Genomic DNA, 18,579 nt, shown 5'->3' with positions numbered 1-18,579 from the left:
TTTGTATATATTTTTAATATTTTTAATCTCAATTTCCATCTACCGAGTATAGGAAACACTGTCACCACAGATAAATCTACGATTATCAATCATTTCAATAAGCATTTTTCCATGGCTGGCCATGCTTTCCTACTGGCTACCCCTACCCCGCCAACATTTCAACACCCCCTGCAGCAACTTGCCCAAACAGCTGATGTTCTGAAAGAGCTGCAAAATCTGGATCCCTACAAAACAGCTGGGCTAGACAATCTGGACCCTCTCTTTCTAAAAATTATCCGTCGAAATTGTTGCAACCCTTATTACTAGCTTATTCAACCTCTCTTTCGTATCGTCTGAAATCGACAAAGCTTGGAAAGCTGCCGCGGTCATCCCCCTCTTCAAAGGGGGAGACACTCTAGACCCAAACTGTTATAGACCTATATCCATCCTGCCCTGCCTTTCTAAAATCTTCGAAAGCCAAGTTAACAAACAGATCACCGACCATTTAGAATCCCACCGTACCTTCTCCACTATGCAAGCTGGTTTCCGATCTGGTCATGGGTGCACCTCAGCCACGCTCAAGGTCCAAAATGATATCATAACCGCCATCGATAAAAGACAGTACTGTGCAGCCGTCTTCATCAACCTAACCAAAGGTTTTCGACTCTGTCAATCACCACAATCTTATCGGCAGACTCAATAGCCTTGGCTTCTCAAATGACTGCCTCGCCTAGTTCACCAACTACGTCTCAGATAGAGTTCAGTGTGTCAAATCGGAGGGCCTGTTGTCCAAACCTCTGGTAATCTCTATGGGGGTACCACAGGGTTCAATTCTCGGGCCTACTCTTTTCTCTGTATATATCAATGATGTCGCTCTTTCTGCTGGTGATTCTCTGACCCACCTCTACGCAGACGACACCATTCTGTATACATCTGGTCCTTCTTTGGACAAACATCCAATCAAATCAAAATCAAATCAAATGTATTTATATAGCCCTTCGTAGTTCAGCTGATATCTCAAAGTGCTGTACAGAAACCCACCCTAAAACCCCAAACAGCAAGCAATGCAGGTGTAGAAGCATGGTGGCTAGGAAAAACTCCCTAGAAAGGCCAAAACCTAGGAAGAAACCTAGAGAGGAACCAGGCTATGTGGGGTGGCCAGTCCTCTTCTGGCTGTGCCGGGTGGAGATTATAACAGAACATGGCCAAGATGTTCAAATGTTCCTAAATGACCAGCACGGTCAAATAATAATAATCACAGGCAGAACAGTTGAAACTGGGGAGGCAGCACGGCCAGGTGGACTGGGGACAGCAAGGAGTCATCATGTCAGGTAGTCCTGAGGTATGGTCCTAGGGCTCAGATCCTCTGAGAGAGAGAAAGAAAGAGAGAAAGAGAGAATTAGAGAGAGCATACTTAAATTCAGGAGGCAGGAGGGGTCAGGAGACACTGTGGCCCCATCCGATGACACCCCCGGGCAGGGCCAAACAGGAAGGATATAACCCCACCCACTTTGCCAAAGCACAGCCCCCACACCACTAGAGGGATATCTTCAACCACCAACTTACCATCCTGAGACAAGGCCGAGTATAGCCCACAAAGATCTCCACCACGGCACAACCCAAGGGGGAGCGCCAACCCAGACAGGAAGATCACATCAGTGACTCAACCCACTCAAGTGACACACCCCTCCTAGGGACGGTATGAAAGAGCCCTAGCAAGCCATTGACTCAGCCCCTGTAATAGGGTTAGAGGCAGAGAATCCCAGTGGAAAGAGGGGAACTGGCCAGGCAGAGACAGCAAGGGCGGTTCGTTGCTCCAGAGCCTTTCGGTTCACCTTCACACTCCTGGGCCAGACTACACTCAATCATATGACCCACTGAAGAGATGAGTCTTCAGTAAAGACTTAAAGGTTGAGACTGAGTTTGCGTCTCTCACATGGGTAGGCAGACAATTCCATAAAAATGGAGCTCTATAGGAGATAGCCCTGCCTCCAGCTGTTTGCTTAGAAATTCTAGGGACAATTAGGAGGCCTGCGTCTTGTGACCGTAGCGTACGTGTAGGTACAGTGCATTGCGAAAGTATTCGGACCCTTGATCTTTGCGACCTTTTGCCACATTTCAGGCTTCAAACATAAAGATATAAAACTGTATTTTTTTGTGAAGAATCAACAACAACTGGGACACAATCATGAAGTGGAACGACATTTATTGGATATTTCAAACTTTTTTAACAAATCAAAAACTGAAAAATTGGGCGTGCAAAATTATTCAGCCCCCTTAAGTTAATACTTTGTAGCGCCACCTTTTGCTGCGATTACAGCTGTAAGTCGCTTGGGGTATGTCTCTATCAGTTTTGCACATCGAGAGACTGAAACTTTTTCCCATTCCTCCTTGCAAAACAGCTTGAGCTCAGTGAGGTTGGATGGAGAGCATTTGTGAACAGCAGTTTTCAGTTCTTTCCACAGATTCTCGATTGGATTCAGGTCTGGACTTTGACTTGGCCATTCTAACACCTGGATATGTTTATTTTTGAACCATTCCATTGTAGATTTTGCTTTATGTTTTGGATCATTGTCTTGTTGGAAGACAAATCTCCGTCCCAGTCTCAGGTCTTTTGCAGACTCCATCAGGTTTTCTTCCAGAATGGTCCTGTATTTGGCTCCATCCATTTCCCCATCAACTTGAACCATCTTCCCTGTCCCTGCTGAAGAAAAGCAGGCCCAAACCATGATGCTGCCACCACCATGTTTGACAGTGGGGATGGTGTTCAAGGTGATGAGCTGTGTTGCTTTTACGCCAAACATAACGTTTTGCATTGTTTGATACTCTGATACTCCTTCCATTTCAATATTATCGCTTGCACAGTGCTCCTTGGGATGTTTAAAGCTTGGGAAATATTTTTGTATCCAAATCCGGCTTTAAACTTCTTCACAACAGTATCTCGGACCTGCCTGGTGTGTTCCTTGTTCTTCATGATGCTCTCTGCGCTTTTAACGGACCTCTGAGACTATCACAGTGCAGGTGCATTTATACGGAGACTTGATTACACACAGGTGGATTGTATTTATCATCCTTAGTCATTTAGGTCAACATTGGATCATTCAGAGATCCTCACTGAACTTCTGGAGAGAGTTTGCTGCACTGAAAGTAAAGGGTCTGAATAATTTTGCACGCCCAATCTGTCTAACCTAGAATTGACATTATTATTGGACAGAAAGTTTCTGATTTTTGCAATGTTACGTAGTTGGAAAAATCTGTCCATGAAACAGTCTTGATATGTTCTTCAAAAGAGAAATCAGGGTCCAGAGTAAGGCCGAGGTCCTTCACAGTTTTATTTGAGACGACTGTACAACCATTAAGATTAATTGTCAGATTCAACAGAAGATCTCTTTGTTTCTTGGGACCTAGAACAAGCATCTCTGTTTTGTCCGAGTTTAAAAGTAGAACGTTTGCAGCCATCCACTTCCTTATGTCTGAAACACATGCTTCTAGTGAGAGCAATTTTGGGGCTTGTATGTACAGCTGTGTGTCATCCGCTTAGCAGTGAAAGATAACATTATGTTTTCGAATGACATCCCCAAGAGGTAAAATACATAGTGAAAACAATAGTGGTCCTAAAACGGAACCTTGAGGAACACCGAAATCTACAGTTGATTTGTCAGAGGACAAACCATTCACAGAGACAAACTGATATCTTTCCGACAGGTAAGATCTCAACCAGGCCAGAACTTGTCCGTGTCGACCAATTTGGGTTTCCAATCTCTCCAAAAGAATGTGTTGATCGATGGTATCAAAAGCAGCACTAAGGTCTAGGAGCACGAGGACAGATGCAGAGCCTCGGTCTGATGCCATTGAAAGGTCATTTACCACCTTCACAAGTGCAGTCTCAATGCTATGATGGGGTCTAAAACCAGACTGAATAATTTCCTATACATTGTTTTCAGGAAGGCAGTGAGTTGCTGCGCAACAGCCTTTTCTCAAATTTTTGAGAGGAATGGAAGATTCGATATAGGCCGATTAGTTTTTTATATTTTCTGGGTCAAGGTTTGGCTTTTTCAAGAGAGGCTTTATTACTGCCACTTTTAGTGAGTTTGGTACACATTCGGTGGATAGAGAGACATTTATTATGTTCAACAAAGGAGGGCCAAGCACAGGAAGCAGCTCTTTCAGTAGTTTAGTTGAAATAGGGTCCAGTATGCAGCTTGAAGGTTTAGAGGCCATTATTATTTTCATCATTGTGTCAAGAGATATAGTACTAAAACACTTGAGTGTCTCTCTTGATCCTAGGTCCTGGCAGAGTTGTGCAGACTCAGGACAACTGAGCTTTGAAGGAATATGCAGATTTGATGAGGAGTCCGTAATTTGCTTTCTAATAATCATGATATTTTCCTCAAAGAAGTTCATGAATTTATTACTGCTGAAGTGAAAGCCATCCTCTCTTGTGGAATGCTGCTGTTTAGTTAGCTTTGCGACAGTATCAAAAAGGAATTTCGGATTGTTCTTATTTTCCTCAATTAAGTTGGAGAAATAGGATGATCGAGCAGCAGTATGGGCTCTTCGATACTGCCTTTCCAAGCTAGTCGGAGGACTTCCAGTTTGGTGTGGCGCCATTTCCGTTCCAATTTTCTAGAAGCTTGCTTCAGAGCTCGGGTATTTTCTGTATACCAGGGAGCTAGTTTCTTATGAGAAATGATTGTAGTTTTTAGGGGTGCAACTGCATCTAGGGTATTGCGCAAGGTTAAATTGAGTTCCTCAGTTAGGTGGTTAACTTATTTTTGTCCTCTGGCGTCCTTGGGTAGCGTCCTTGAATTTATAGCATGACTTTTGATGCTCCTTGGTTGGGGTCTAAGCAGATTATTTGTTGCAATTGCAAACGTAATAAAATGGTGGTCCGATAGTCCAGGAATTAGTAGGAAAAACATTAAGGTCCACAACATTTATTCCATGGGACAAAACTAGGTCCAGAGTATGACTGTGACAGTGAGTAGGTCCAGAGACATGTTGGACAAAACCCACTGAGTCGATGATGGCTCCGAAAGCCTTTTGGAGTGGGTCTGTGGACTTTTCCATGTGAATATTAAAGTCACCAAAGATTAGAATATTATCTGCTATGACTACAAGGTCCGATAGGAATTCAGGGAACTCAATGAGGAACGTTGTATATGGCCCAGGAGGCCTGTAAACAGTAGCTATAAAAAGTGATTGAGTAGGCTGCATAGATTTCATGACTAGACAAAAGACGAAAACATAATTTTATTTTTGTAAATTGAAATTTGCTGAGCTGACCAAACTGACTGTGCTAGTGGCAGACTCCACTATGCTGGCAGGCTGGCTAACAGCCTGCCCCCTGACCTGCACCCTATTTCATTGTGGAGATAGGGGAGTTAGAGCCCTGTCTATGTTGGTAGATAAGATGAGAGCACCCCTCCAGCTAGGATGGAGTTCGTCACTCCTCAGCAGGTCAGGCTTGGTCCTGATGGTGGGTGAGTCCCAGAAAGAGGGCCAATTATCTACAAATTCTATCTTTTGGGAGGGGCAGAAAACAGTTTTCAACCTGCGATTGAGTTGTGAAAGTCTGCTGTAGAGCTCATCACTCCCCCTAACTGGGAGGGGGCCAGAGACAATTACTCAATGCCGACACATCTTTCTAGCTGATTTACACGCTGAAGCTATGTTGCGCTTGGTGATCTCTGACTGTTTCATCCTAACATCGTTGGTGCCGACGTGGATAACAATATCTCTATACTTTCTACACTCGCCAGTTTTAGCTTTAGCCAGCACCATCTTCAGATTAGCCTTAACGTCGGTAGCCCTGCCCCCTGGTAAACAGTGTGTGATCGCTGGATGATTCGTTTTAAGACTAATACTACGGGTAATGGAGTCGCCAATGACTAGAGTTTTCAATTTGTCAGAGCTAATGGTGGGAAGTAAAACCGTAAAGTTGTTAGGTAGCAAAGTAAGTAAGTAGCAAAGTAAGGTTTGCAACAAAACGCACAGCAACACGTAAACAAGTCTGCAAGACCGGAAATGGCATCAAAATCACAATCGAGCTTCAAACCCATAAAACACTCCTTCCATGGCCTCCAATTGCCTTTAAAAGCTAGTAAAACTAAGTACATGCTCTTCAACCGATTGCTGCCGATTGCTGCCTGCATCCTCCCGCCTGATTAACATCACTACTCTGTACGGTTCTGACCTAGAATATGTGGACAACTACAAATACCTAGGTGTCTGGTTAGACTGTAAACTCTCCTTCCAGACTCACATTAAGCATCTCCAATCCAAAATTAAATCTAGAATCGGATTCCTATTTCGCAACAAAGTCTCCTTCTCTCATGCCGCCAAACAAAACTGACTATCTTACCAATCCTTGACTTCGGCGATTTCATTTGCAAAATAACCCCCGGTACTCTACTCAGCAAACCGGATGTAGGCTATCACAGTGCCATCCGTTTTATCACTAAAGTCCCATATATTACCCATCACTGCGACCTGTCTGCTCTCGTTGGCTGGCCCTCATTACATATCCATCACCAAACCCTCTGGCTCCAGGTCATCTATAAGTCTTTGCTAGGTAAAGCCCCGCCTTATCTTAGCTCACTGGTCACCATAGCAACACCCACCCATAGCATGCGCTCCAGCAGGTATACTGTATCTCACTGGTCATCCACAACACTTCCTTTGTCCGCCTTTCCTTCCAGTTCTCTGCTGCCAATGACTGGAACGAATTGCAAAAATCTATGAAGCTGGAGTCTTATATCTCCCTCTCTAACTTGAAGCATCAGCTGTCAGAGCAGCTTACCGATCACTTTACCTGTACACAGCCAATCTGTAAATAGCACACCCAACTACCTCATCCCCATATTGTTACGTACCCTCTTGCTCTTTTGCACCCCAGTATCCCTACTTGCACAGCATCATCTGCACATCTTTCACTCCAGTATTAATGCTATATTGTAATTATTTTCACCTCTATGGCCTATTTAATGCCAGAATCTCTACTTTTCCACATTTTCACACACTGTACATAGATTTTTCCATTTTTCTTTTATTTTGTGTTATTGACTGTACGTTTGTTTATGTGTAACTCTGTGTTGTTGTTTTTGTCGCACTGCTTTGCTTTATCTTGGCCAGGTCGCAGTTGTTAATGAGAACTTGTTCTCAACTGGCCTACCTGGTTAAATAAAGGTGAAATTAAAAAAAAAAAAAAAAAAATCACGCCAGTATGATTGTGGGCCTCAGAGATATCTGCACAACCAACATGCATGTGCAAGTGTTTGTAGGCTATATGTTATACCTGATTAGGTGAAAGCGGTTGGTGGAGTTTGGAACTCTTGTTAGGATTTTATGAAGTGATAAAATGTTTGTTACCAGGGGAGGGGGTTTGTCAGCCATCACAGGCAGGCAGGTTGGGTAGTGACATGCCAGGGAGTGTAGGATCACACACCAACAGGTAGGCTGGTTACAGTGACAACAGTAGAAGCTTTAGACCACAAGTCACAGGCAGGTTGTAGGATGTCTGGAAAATGACTGTATACCCAATGAAGTCACTACAAACTGTGATGAGATGACAAATGTACAACAACAAATCCAATCTATTCGCTTTTCAGAAAAAATACAGGTTTGGTATTGTTCTCAACAGTTTGTTTCATATACAGTTTAAGTCGGAAGTTTACATACACCTTAGCCAAACACATTTAAACTCAGTTTTTCACAATTCCTGACATTTAATCCTAGTAAAAATTCCCTGTCTTAGGTCAGTTAGGATCATCAATTTATTTTAAGAATGTGAAATGTCATAATAATAGTAGAGAGAATGATTTATTTCAGCTTTTATGTCTTTCATCACATTCCCAGTGGGTGAGAAGTTTACATACACTCAATTAGTATTTGGTAACATTGCCTTTAAATTGTTAACTTGGGTCAAACGTCTCGGTTAGCCTTCCACAAGCTTCCCACAATAAGTTGAGTGAATTTTGGAAAATTCCTCCTAACAGAGCTGGTGTAACTGAGTCAGGTTTGTAGGTCTCCTTGCTCGCACACGCATTTTCAGTTCTGCCATACATTTTATATGGGAATGAGGTCAGGGCTTTGTGATGGCCACTTCAATACCTTAACTTTGTTGTCCTTAAGCCATTTTGCCACAACTTTGGAAGTATCCTTGTGATCATTGTCTATTCGCAAGACCCATTTTCGACCAAGCTTTAACTTCCTGACTGATGTCTTGAGATGTTGCTTCAATATATCCACAAACATTCCCTCCCTCATGATGCCATCTATTTTGTGAAGTGCACCAGTCCCTCCTGCAGCAAAGCACCCCCACAACATGATGCTGCCACACCTGTGTTTCACGGTTGAGATGGTGTTCTTCGGCTTGCAAGCCTCCCCCTTTTTCCTCCAAACATAACAATGGTCATTACAGCCAAATAGTTATATTTGTGTTTCATCAGACCAGAGGACATTTCTCCAAAAAGTACAATCTTTGTTCCCATGTACAGTTGCAAACCGTAGTCTGGCATTTTTATGGCGGTTTTGGAGCAGTGACTTCTTCCTTGCTGAGCGGCCTTTCAGGTTATGTTGAGATGGGACTCGTTTTTACTGTGGATATAGATACTTTTTTAAAAACTTGTTTCCTCCAGGATCTTCTGTCGTTTTGGGATTGATTTGCACTTTTTGCACCAAAGTACGTTAATCTCTAGGAGACGGAACGCGTCTCCTTCCTGAGCAGTATGACGGCTGCGTGGTCCCATGGTGTTTATTCTTTTATATTATTGTTTGTACAGATGAACGTGGTACCTTCAGGCGTTTGGAAATTGCTCCCAAGAATGAACCAGACTTGTGGAGGTCTACAATTTTTTTTCTGAGGTCTTGGCTTATATCTTTTGATTTTCCTATTATGTCAAGCAAAGAGGCACTGAGTTTGAAGGTAGGCCTTGAAATACATCCACAGGTACACCTCCAATTGACACAAATTCTGTTAATTAGCCTATCAGAAGCTTCTAAAGCTATGACATCACTTTCTGGAATTTTCCAATCTGTTTAAGGCACAGTCAACTTAGTGTATGTAAACTTCTGACCCATTGTAATTGTGATACAGTGAATTATAAGTGAAATAATCTGTCTGTAAACAATTGTTGGAAAAATTACTTGTGTCATGCACAAAGTAGATGTCCTAACCGACTCGCCAAAACTATAGTTTGTTAACAAAAAATGTGTGGAGTGGTTGAAAAATGAGTTTTAATGACTTCAACCTAAGTGTATGTAAACTTCCGACTTCAACTGTACAATAATAATCCATTTAACAAACCAACGGCCATATAAGAAGTCGATTGTTCATGTACTTATCCCAAAGCCTATGTTGACACTCGGTTACATGGAGTGCTTGCCTAGTATCTCTGATTTCCCAGAAGCCTCAGTGCCTTCCTATGCAGCACACCACACTACACTCTTAGAAAAAAGGGGACAGCCCATGGAACAGCCCATAGGAAAACCCTTTTTTTCTAAGTGTGAAGCTCATAAAAGATTGGTGCAGTATTGGGTTGTAGGGGTGTGGTATGGTATGGTGGAGTAACAGCATCCACCCACACACACGGCACGTTTCTTAGTGGGGTTGGTGGCTCAGCCCTCCATGAGCAGCCCTCTAGCCGCAGTTTCCCATGATGCACTGTGTTTGTAATCAGGTCTGGTGGTATGCTGGCCCTCCAAGTTCCTCTCCTCTCCCTCGGCTCCTCTGCAATGCCTCTTAATACTGAACAACTCTCCTTTCTCCAATCCTCACTGCAGTTAAAAACAGCACTTTGGCCATGTCGTCAGAGCACAAAACCATTATACCACCACAGACCTAAAGTGTAGTACAATATAAGACACCTTAAAGATAAATGCATAGTGGAGCTCTGTCTATTCCAATACAAAAACTTGATTTAAAAGCTCTGCTGACTAGGCATTCAGGGGTTTTAGTTTAGAAAAATAGCACAATGGCCAACATTGTTAAGATGGAGACTGGTTCTTCTGGATCCTTCAAGCCATTCATTGATTGTTCTTTTTTTGTTTCAGTTTTTTTTCTAAAACTCAGAATGTTACATTGTAAAACAACCCTCATAAAAATACCATTCAAATAAGGATGAAAAAAAATCATCCCTAAAAAAATAAATGGGCTCAGTATTTTTTCTTCACATTAATTAGGATCAGGGATATAGTGGTATAAATCAAAGGTGGCTAAAGGCTGAACATTGGTTGAGAAGAAAACCTACACACTATCAATGACTAACATTCCCCCCTCTCCTCTCCTCTGTTTGCCTTGCAGTTTTCAGTGAAGATTTACGTTCCAGCTTATATTTTGTCAATGCATCTGTGCAAGAGGTAGTGTTTGCCAGCACCACAGGGACCTCGGTGCCCTGTCCCGCCGCGAGCGTGCCCCCCGCCTCGCTGCGCTGGTACCTGGCCACCGGAGAGGAGATCTACGATGTCCCCGGGATCCGCCACGTGCACCCAAATGGCACCCTTCAGATCTTCCACTTCAACCCCTCCAGCTTCAGCAACCTCATACATGACAACACCTACTATTGCACAGCGGAGAACCCCTCAGGGAAAATCAGGAGCCAAGATGTCCATATTAAGGCTGGTGAGTTGTCTATCTAGTTGGTTTATGCCTATACTTTACAGTATGGTTGTTTATTTACAGTATAGGGGCAATGACAAGGCTGGGGTTGATTCCATTTCAGTTCAGTCAGTTTAAGAGATGACCTGAAGAAACTGAATTGACCATAGACCATAACGATACAATATAATACTGTTCTATTTAGTCTTGTGCCCTGGACCATGTAGTGGTTAGTGGTCAGTGGTCAGTGTGGTTCTGGAAATGAACTGTTGATTACAGAGGTGGGAGTTAGGGCTGCAGACAGTATGGCTGTGAAGAAGTTGACCAGAAGCTTGTTGGTCACTAAGTGGGGATATATTGCTTGGGTGACCACAAGCTCAGCCTTTCAGCTGGAAATGTACAACGTGAACCACAGACATCACATTGGGTTGAGAGTGTGAGCAAAGCAGCGAATTAAGAAAAGGAACAAAATATATAGACTTACCAAATATTTTGACAAAACAGGAAAATAGAAGTCAATTCGTTCATCAGTGTCATTTCTTGTTTAATTTCTTATGTTTTTCAACAAGAACATTTGTCTGTATCCCCCCCATCTCTTTCAGTTCTACGAGAGCCCTACACGGTCCGCGTGGAGGACCAGAAAGCCATGAGAGGCAATGTGGCAGTGTTCAAGTGCATTATCCCAGCCTCAGTGGAGGCCTACATCACCGTTGTGTCCTGGGAAAAAGACACAGTGTCAATCAACATCCAGAGTAAGTCGCTGCTCTCTAATTGCTACTGTAATGTATACAGAGAGATGTATGTAAAAAAATAACATTAAAATAAAAAGAGTCTGGTAAATGAGTATCACACTGCAAGAAAGGAAGGCCATAGGTTTGAGAAAGCGTTTTGACCCCAGGGATGTGTGCATGTGCTATGCCCTGTCTGTCTGCAAGGCCTTGTGAGGTCAGGCTAGACTAGTAGACTAGTGCCCATGCCCCTTGTCCCTGTTCCAGCCATGCAACCAGCCTGTTGCGTTGTCTTGTGTCCATGTCTGTCTGACCTCATGACAGACTGGCCCTATTTCCCTGCTGACCTGGCTGGGCGAGAGTCTTCCACAAGAGCAAGGAGGAGGGCATGGCAGCCCTGTGGTGTCACTTAGCCTCAGTGCTATTGACCTAGTTCTCTGGTGATGGGGGCCATTGCATGGTACGCGTTGCACAGTTTGATCATTCAAATTGCTTAAATGGGACGCTCGTCTACTCGATTGTTTCCTAGACCCCGGGGGCAAATTCACTTTATGTGGGGCATTTAACAAACTCAATAGACAAAGATAATGTCGTTTTGACTTTTGGATGGAGGGCAAATGCAGCGGTTTTTGTTGATCTTTCACAATTTGTCCGCTGAGGCGAAAGCAACCATGTTGAAAGCTATATCAATCTCTTAATCGTCCATAAATGGATTTGCCGGGAGGACGTTTTGGAGCTGAGAGGATATGCGGTTATGGTTTATGGAATACATACGTTTCATAATGTCAAGTATTTTCTTCCCCTAGACTTAATACTTGACTGTATTCTAAGACTTGTCATATAATCCATTCGATTTATGTACTGTAAGGACGCAATGCAATCATTTTCCTATGCAAGTCTAAATGGGTATTTTTCCTTGCTGTCCTATGTGAACTTCACTATCAAAACAAAATGTTTACTTTGTGCTGTTAAAATCAAAATGTACACGCTGTCAGAAAGATGTAGCTGCCACCAATCCAGTGCTCTTCTCCATGCTAAATAATAGATGACGGAAGTCTATGAATCTAGCAGCAAATAGTCTTTATTAATTTCTCAACACATGCACCCACTGTCCATCCTCCCCATTCTTCATGACTCACGCATATCAAGTGCAACTTAAATAGTCTGCTTGTGTGAAAGAATGTGTGTGCGTGTCCATGTGTGCGTGCATGTGTGTGTCTGCGTGCATGCGTGGTATCCATGCTGACTGGTGGCTTTAGGCAGATGACCATGCCCTACTCTTGTTTTCTAGGGGCTGCCAAAGCCCACCTTTTAAATGTTTTATGAGTAAAAAAAAATAGAAGACAATATCAACACTTAGACTCGAAAAACTTCATAAAATAATGTTTTTCTGTCTCTGGTAGTATGAATTATGGATGATAGTATTTCTATTGGAGAGGTGTACCATGAAGCAGGCAGCAGGCCCCATCTAACCATCCCTCTGTAAGTCTCACTGGGGTTAAGCCTACTTTAGGATGGGTTGCTGTGCAGAACCTAACAACGCACCACTCAAAGAGCTCCAGTGTCTGCATGCGTGGAATGACGGTCTAATATGAAAAGTGTGAAAAGTGTGAAAAATACACACAATCAAGAAGACAGTCACTAGAAGTTGCAGTGCAGTAAGTGCATTGTCTTTGTCAGTGGTCATAGATAATCCCTGGAAATGGTTAGCTACTAGGTGTGCAGGCTTTTGTTGCAGCCCAGCACTGTCTTACAGTACACAACAGTACTGCTCTTCAGGACCTTGACTTGTTAAACCAGATGGTTAACGCAGGGCTGGAACAACAACCTGTACACCATATAGCTCTCCAAGCTCAGCTTTGGTTACCACTGGTGAATGTAATTGATGTATCATTACACTGAACATTTGGCATTACATGGTTCAAAACAATATGGTAACATCATTTTAGATGGAAAGAAAAACTGGTAGGGTGATGATCGAGTGCCAGGAATTACAGCAATGATTTGAAGGAAAAAATTATGCCCATATTGTCATGCCCTGACCTTAGAGAGCCTTTTTATTTCTCTACTTGGTTAGGTCAGGGTGTGATTTGGGTATTCTAGTTTTCTATTTCTTTGTTGGCCGGGTAGGGTTCCCAATCAGAGGCAGCTGTCTATCGTTGTCTCTGATTGGGAATCATACTTAGGCAGCCTGTTTTCCTCCATAGTTTGTCTTGTCTTCGTATAGTTGCTGTTTAGCGCTACAGAGCTTTACGTTTGTTTATATTTTGTTGTTTTTTGGTGTTCATTTAATAAAGTACGATGAACACTTTCCACGCTGCGCTTTGGTCTCACTCATTCAACGACGGACGTAACACATATCCCATTCATTTGTGTCTATAGCTACATGGTCCCCTCCTCTGATAAGCAGCTGATTGTCACTAAGATATGGGTGAAGATATGGCTGGGGATGAAGCAATGACACCCACACATGTATCCTTTCCGCTGCTCTACCGCGTGGCAGGCTGCTACAGCATAATGCAGGATGAATCCAGTGATGTATTGTTCTGCGTTCAAAGCTCTGAAATGTTTTCATTCCGATGGTGAAGGGTTCCTTGCATCTGCAACTGTCTTATGGATTGTGTTCTTCCAGGAACCATTTTAGGAATCCTCCTCATGGGTTCAGTCGGCTTCCCTTCACTGTTTGTGAATAAGACTTAAGACAAGGGATATTATGAAATATGCCCGATAGTAGAAAGCTCATCCTATAGCTACTATGCTGATGATACTAATGGTTGCATTGAACCAAAACCTCAAAATAGCTTCTCATGTTGAAAGAAAGTATGCTTGTTGCATTGATAGCCTCTGACAAAATCAAAAAAACGATTTTTGTTGCATGCAGTAATAAACATTCGATTGATATTCTATTAATTGAGATCATATTGTTGAAACAAACCCAAATACTTATTCTCCATCAATAGCATATTAGGTTTGTTTGTGTCATGTTGGGGTTGGGTTGCTGATTCTGTTTCTGTTGACTCACAGAGAGAGAGACAGCCCAAGCAGTGTTCTCCATTCCCCAGGTGCAGACTGAGGGCTGTGCTGTGCTGTGCTGCAGTCACTGAGGAGGGCCTTGTAGTGATTTGCCATGGCCTGATCTGGCCTGCTCTGCATTCAGCACGAGTGGGGCCGGCCCCCAGCACTGCAGAGAGGCACACACGCACACACTCTACACACTCCTTCTCATTCCACACACGAGCCACAAACCAGGGCTATCGGCCATCACATCACATTGCCCTTTTCTGCTCCACCTACCCACCCCCCATTCTCACACACACACACACACACACACACACACACACACACACACAAACACGCCATGGTCACTCCCTGTCCTTGTATTTAGGAGCAAAGTGATAAGGTACATTATGACATGGGAAGTCATTTGTACCACCATTGACTTTGCACCATCCTCATACCATCAGTATATACGGGTTATTGACTATATGTGTTATACCTGAACGTGTAACATTTATTGTTGAATCAGCTACCCAAAAGAGCTGTTCTCTTTCAGAATACACACTATGTGATATAATGGTGTTCAGCAACAACATAATATTCATATTGTTCTTATTCCTGTCTTATTGATATTCATCCAAGCTTCCCTGATTTGTTCTTCTGGTTGGAAGTTCAACACTGTTGCCTATCTATCTGGTGTATTTCACAGTTTATCACTCATGTTTCATTGCCATTTTCCAGCCATTTTCAAGTTGTTTAGTGGCCAGCCAGTCAGTCATGTGTGTCTCCGGGCTGGTGGTCACTGTGAAGTAAATATCAATTGTTTTATCAAAAGCCAGGCCACCATCATCATGTGTTCATGGGCTGGTGTTTTCTCTTCTCTCTCTCTCTCTCTCTCTCTCTCTCTCTCTCTCTCTCTCTCTCTCTCTCTCTCTCTCTCTCTCTCTCTCTCTCACTCTCTCTGTGGTGTCAGCTTTACAGTACTCTCAGTTGGTATTAGCTAGAATGTCTTAGCCCTGCCTACCTTTGGGAAAGCAACCTGTAATTACCTTGGTAACCCCGAAAAAAACCTTTTTCAAACACAATTTTGTTGTTGTCTGCTTGTTTTAATCCATTTCAAAACTACATTTAGGGAAAGTACAACATGTCTAAAGATGATTTCAACATTGCCTGCTCCAGAACATTCTTGGCACGTAGAAAAACTTAATATTGTTGTTCTTCCCTCATTGTGCTGCTTTTATAATTGCACTAGCACTGGAATACCTGACACCCCTGCAGACCCCGCAAGGCAGGGGGGCCCACGAGCTCTTGGCCCATTGATGTCTATTTTGTGTTTTAAAAATCATTTTACAGTAACCCTCCAAAAAGTAATTCATAAATCTTTTTAATTTCCATATGTACTAGGAAGCTAATTGTTTGTTTATTGGGCTTCAAGAAAGTGACTGAGTCAGGCCTTGAAAAATAAATTATTGAAAGTAAGGGGGTATAGTGAACAAGTGCCGTGGTCGAGGCTACGACGCCACCAGTGCAATGAGTGGAGCTTACTCAGGTGTTTAAAAGCACATATCAGACCGACGGCCCAATGCTTCTTAGGTAGTTCTTTATGAGTTTATTTTAGAAAACGATCTCAGGGATGGTTACAGGGATGGTTACAGGGATGGTTACAGGGATGGTTACAGGGATGGTTACAGGGATTGCAAAAACAGCAACATCAGGGAAACTGGGCAGAAAGGAGTGGTGCTTCAAATACAGCAGATCTGCAACATCTTTAATTGGTCCTCTCATTATCCTTCATTGCTGGAAAGAGATTACTTGTATAGGAAGCCCTGGGGACAGGTCGTCTGGATATCGGACAGCCATAACAGATTATCATCTTTAGCGGACAACAGTTCAAAAAAATCAGTTTGCAATTTCGTTCATACTGGTGAACTGGCTTTGTGTGGTTGCAATATCAACAGTCCCTTATCTCTGGTATATCTTGGCAAGCATCATTCAAGACTAAGTTTAAATCGTGTGCAGCGCAATGTACATAGAGTATAACGCATGTCTCAGGAAAGATTGTCTGGCTTGTCAATACTTAGTATAGAAAACTGTTGGGCCCACAACCTAGGCCTACGGGCCGTGGTGAAAACATTTGCACATAAAAATGCAAGGCGACGCACTCGCATACTCTAGCTTCTATAGCCCTCTGCGTAGAAAAAAAGAGAGACATTTACAGACACAGATAAACATAAAACGAGACACAGGGAGAAAATACTTCAGGATAATTGTTAGGTTATTTGATGTGTATTTGTTATTAAAAAGTTTATTGTAGCAGCTTAATACTGTATTTAGCTATAGATAGTATGCTACACTGCATAATGAAACAATCCCTAATAAGCTAGTATTTTCAGGGTAGACTGGCTGTATTATTTGGCGTTAATAGTTGGTTTTAGTATGCAATTTTACAATTAGCATTGTTTGATTTTCCAACTTTAATTACGGAACAAGTATTTACATTATTGCCACCAGCCAGCAGTCTAAATGTCAGCATTGCTACATCGTATATAGCTTCTTGAAATGTTATCCTTAACATGAGAAAATTATGACCAAATAGGCTTACCAATAAAAATGTATCCATTGTCTAAAGCAAACCTTTAGGTTACATGCCCTGGCAGTGGCACCACAGAAAGCTTATCATAAATTCGACAGGCAGCCGCATAGACATGCCACAATTTCAGCACCATGGACAGTGATCGGTAGTCTATACTGTTTGAGTGGATGTACTAAACAAGTTAAATATCTAACCTGTGATGAAATGTTTTACACACATAGCTTACGTTACGTGTACTTGAACACCTGGTCCCACAATTTACCACTCTCCCACTCTGAATAGCCTGAAGCCACAGATCTCTCCTCACAGCCTCTATTTCCTTATGTGGGAGCATTGCAAACTTTAGATTGGGATTTTTGACCTGGTTTGACGTACATTGTATAACACAGCAGTTTTCAACATGGTTTTTGATTTCTGTATAACACAAAATAAACAAAAATGTTGGCTCTTTTTCAATGGGGAAGAAGGGCCTAGGGGAATTCCCTGTGACGTAAATATCGACTGGGAGTATATGGTCGGTGTTTGTAAACAGTCCTCTCTGAAATGGGGCCGATGATTTTATCACAGAATATATACTATCAATATTACTTTCTGTACCCCATTGATTTTAACATTTTGTATTGCGTTGGAGCAAATGTGGACATCACCATTGAAAGTTTGATGTCATACATGCATGTAAATGGGTGTAAAACTCACTTTTGTAGCTATTTGAAAGTAAAAGGGATAGTTCATCCAAATGACAAAATGACGCATCGCTTTCCTTACACTGTAAGCAGTCTGTGGACAAGGTACAGTGGTTCTTCCTTTAATGTTTTTTCCTGCAGCACAGCTTGCCTGGTGCCGCAGAAATCTATGGTACGTTATATAACTGTCAGCCATTGTTGCCAGAATGACACAATTTACCACAATCTGCCACCATCTACCACAAACGGTTGCAAGATAAGCTCAAAACTTTTATAGGAAAACAAATGTATGACAGAAATCCAAGCTTTGGTTTAGTTTCCCTGGCACTGTTTCCAAATGCATTTGTGGCACAAATCCAATGTAGCATTTAGTATTTGTGGTACAAATCCCATTCAAGTCATGGGACCGATATTTGCATTTTTTGTGCATCATGTTCAAATCATCTGTAAGTGACTTTGTTAAGCTTCACAATTCATTTTAGATACTTTCGGATTATTTGGACATAATGAGCCAAAAATTTTAATATCGGTCCCATGAAATTTTTTGGATTTGTGCCACAAATGCTAAAACTTTAGCATTTGGAAACAGTGCCAGGGAAATAAAACCAATGCATAGATTTCTGTCATACCTTGTAAATAGACTGCTTACAGGTTAAGGTATCCAATGCATTTTTTGTATTTGTGTGAACTATCCCTTTAAGTATTCGATCAACATTTGTAGAGGGAAAAAGTCAATAGTAATTCAGCTGTATTGATGTTGCCTTTTTGAGGACTGAAGAGAAGTTAAAATTGGAAGGAATCATTTCTCATATTACTTTAACTATAGACTACAGGTACCAGGTGTTATGGTGTGTTGAGTGTAAATTGCAGCATTCATACAGTATAGCACACTCACTGTTGGTTTGCTCTATGGTAAAACAGTATAGAAGCAGCGTAAGCATTGGTGAATGCAGCACAGCCTTGAGAAGGGGGCTGAAGCTGGGGCTGAGGCAGAGTAGGGAT

At 42.3% G+C, this 18,579-nt stretch overlaps 1 protein-coding gene across 5 annotated transcripts in view; it reads left to right on the top strand.

The window, feature by feature from the left end:
- LOC110537435 (Down syndrome cell adhesion molecule homolog) overlaps positions 1 to 18,579 on the top strand; it is a 136,727-nt gene that overhangs the window by 28,443 nt on the left and 89,705 nt on the right. For all 5 annotated transcript variants that reach the window (XM_021623481.2, XM_021623476.2, XM_021623479.2 and 2 more), the window contains exons 2-3: positions 10,283 to 10,600; positions 11,179 to 11,328. In XM_021623481.2, the coding sequence (XP_021479156.2) occupies positions 10,283 to 10,600; positions 11,179 to 11,328 (468 nt within the window). The remainder of the gene's footprint in view (positions 1 to 10,282; positions 10,601 to 11,178; positions 11,329 to 18,579) is intronic.

This window comes from Oncorhynchus mykiss, chromosome 12 (assembly GCF_013265735.2).
Source record: "Oncorhynchus mykiss isolate Arlee chromosome 12, USDA_OmykA_1.1, whole genome shotgun sequence".
Taxonomy (NCBI): domain Eukaryota; kingdom Metazoa; phylum Chordata; class Actinopteri; order Salmoniformes; family Salmonidae; genus Oncorhynchus; species Oncorhynchus mykiss.
This window is presented reverse-complemented; position numbering and strand designations above follow the sequence as displayed.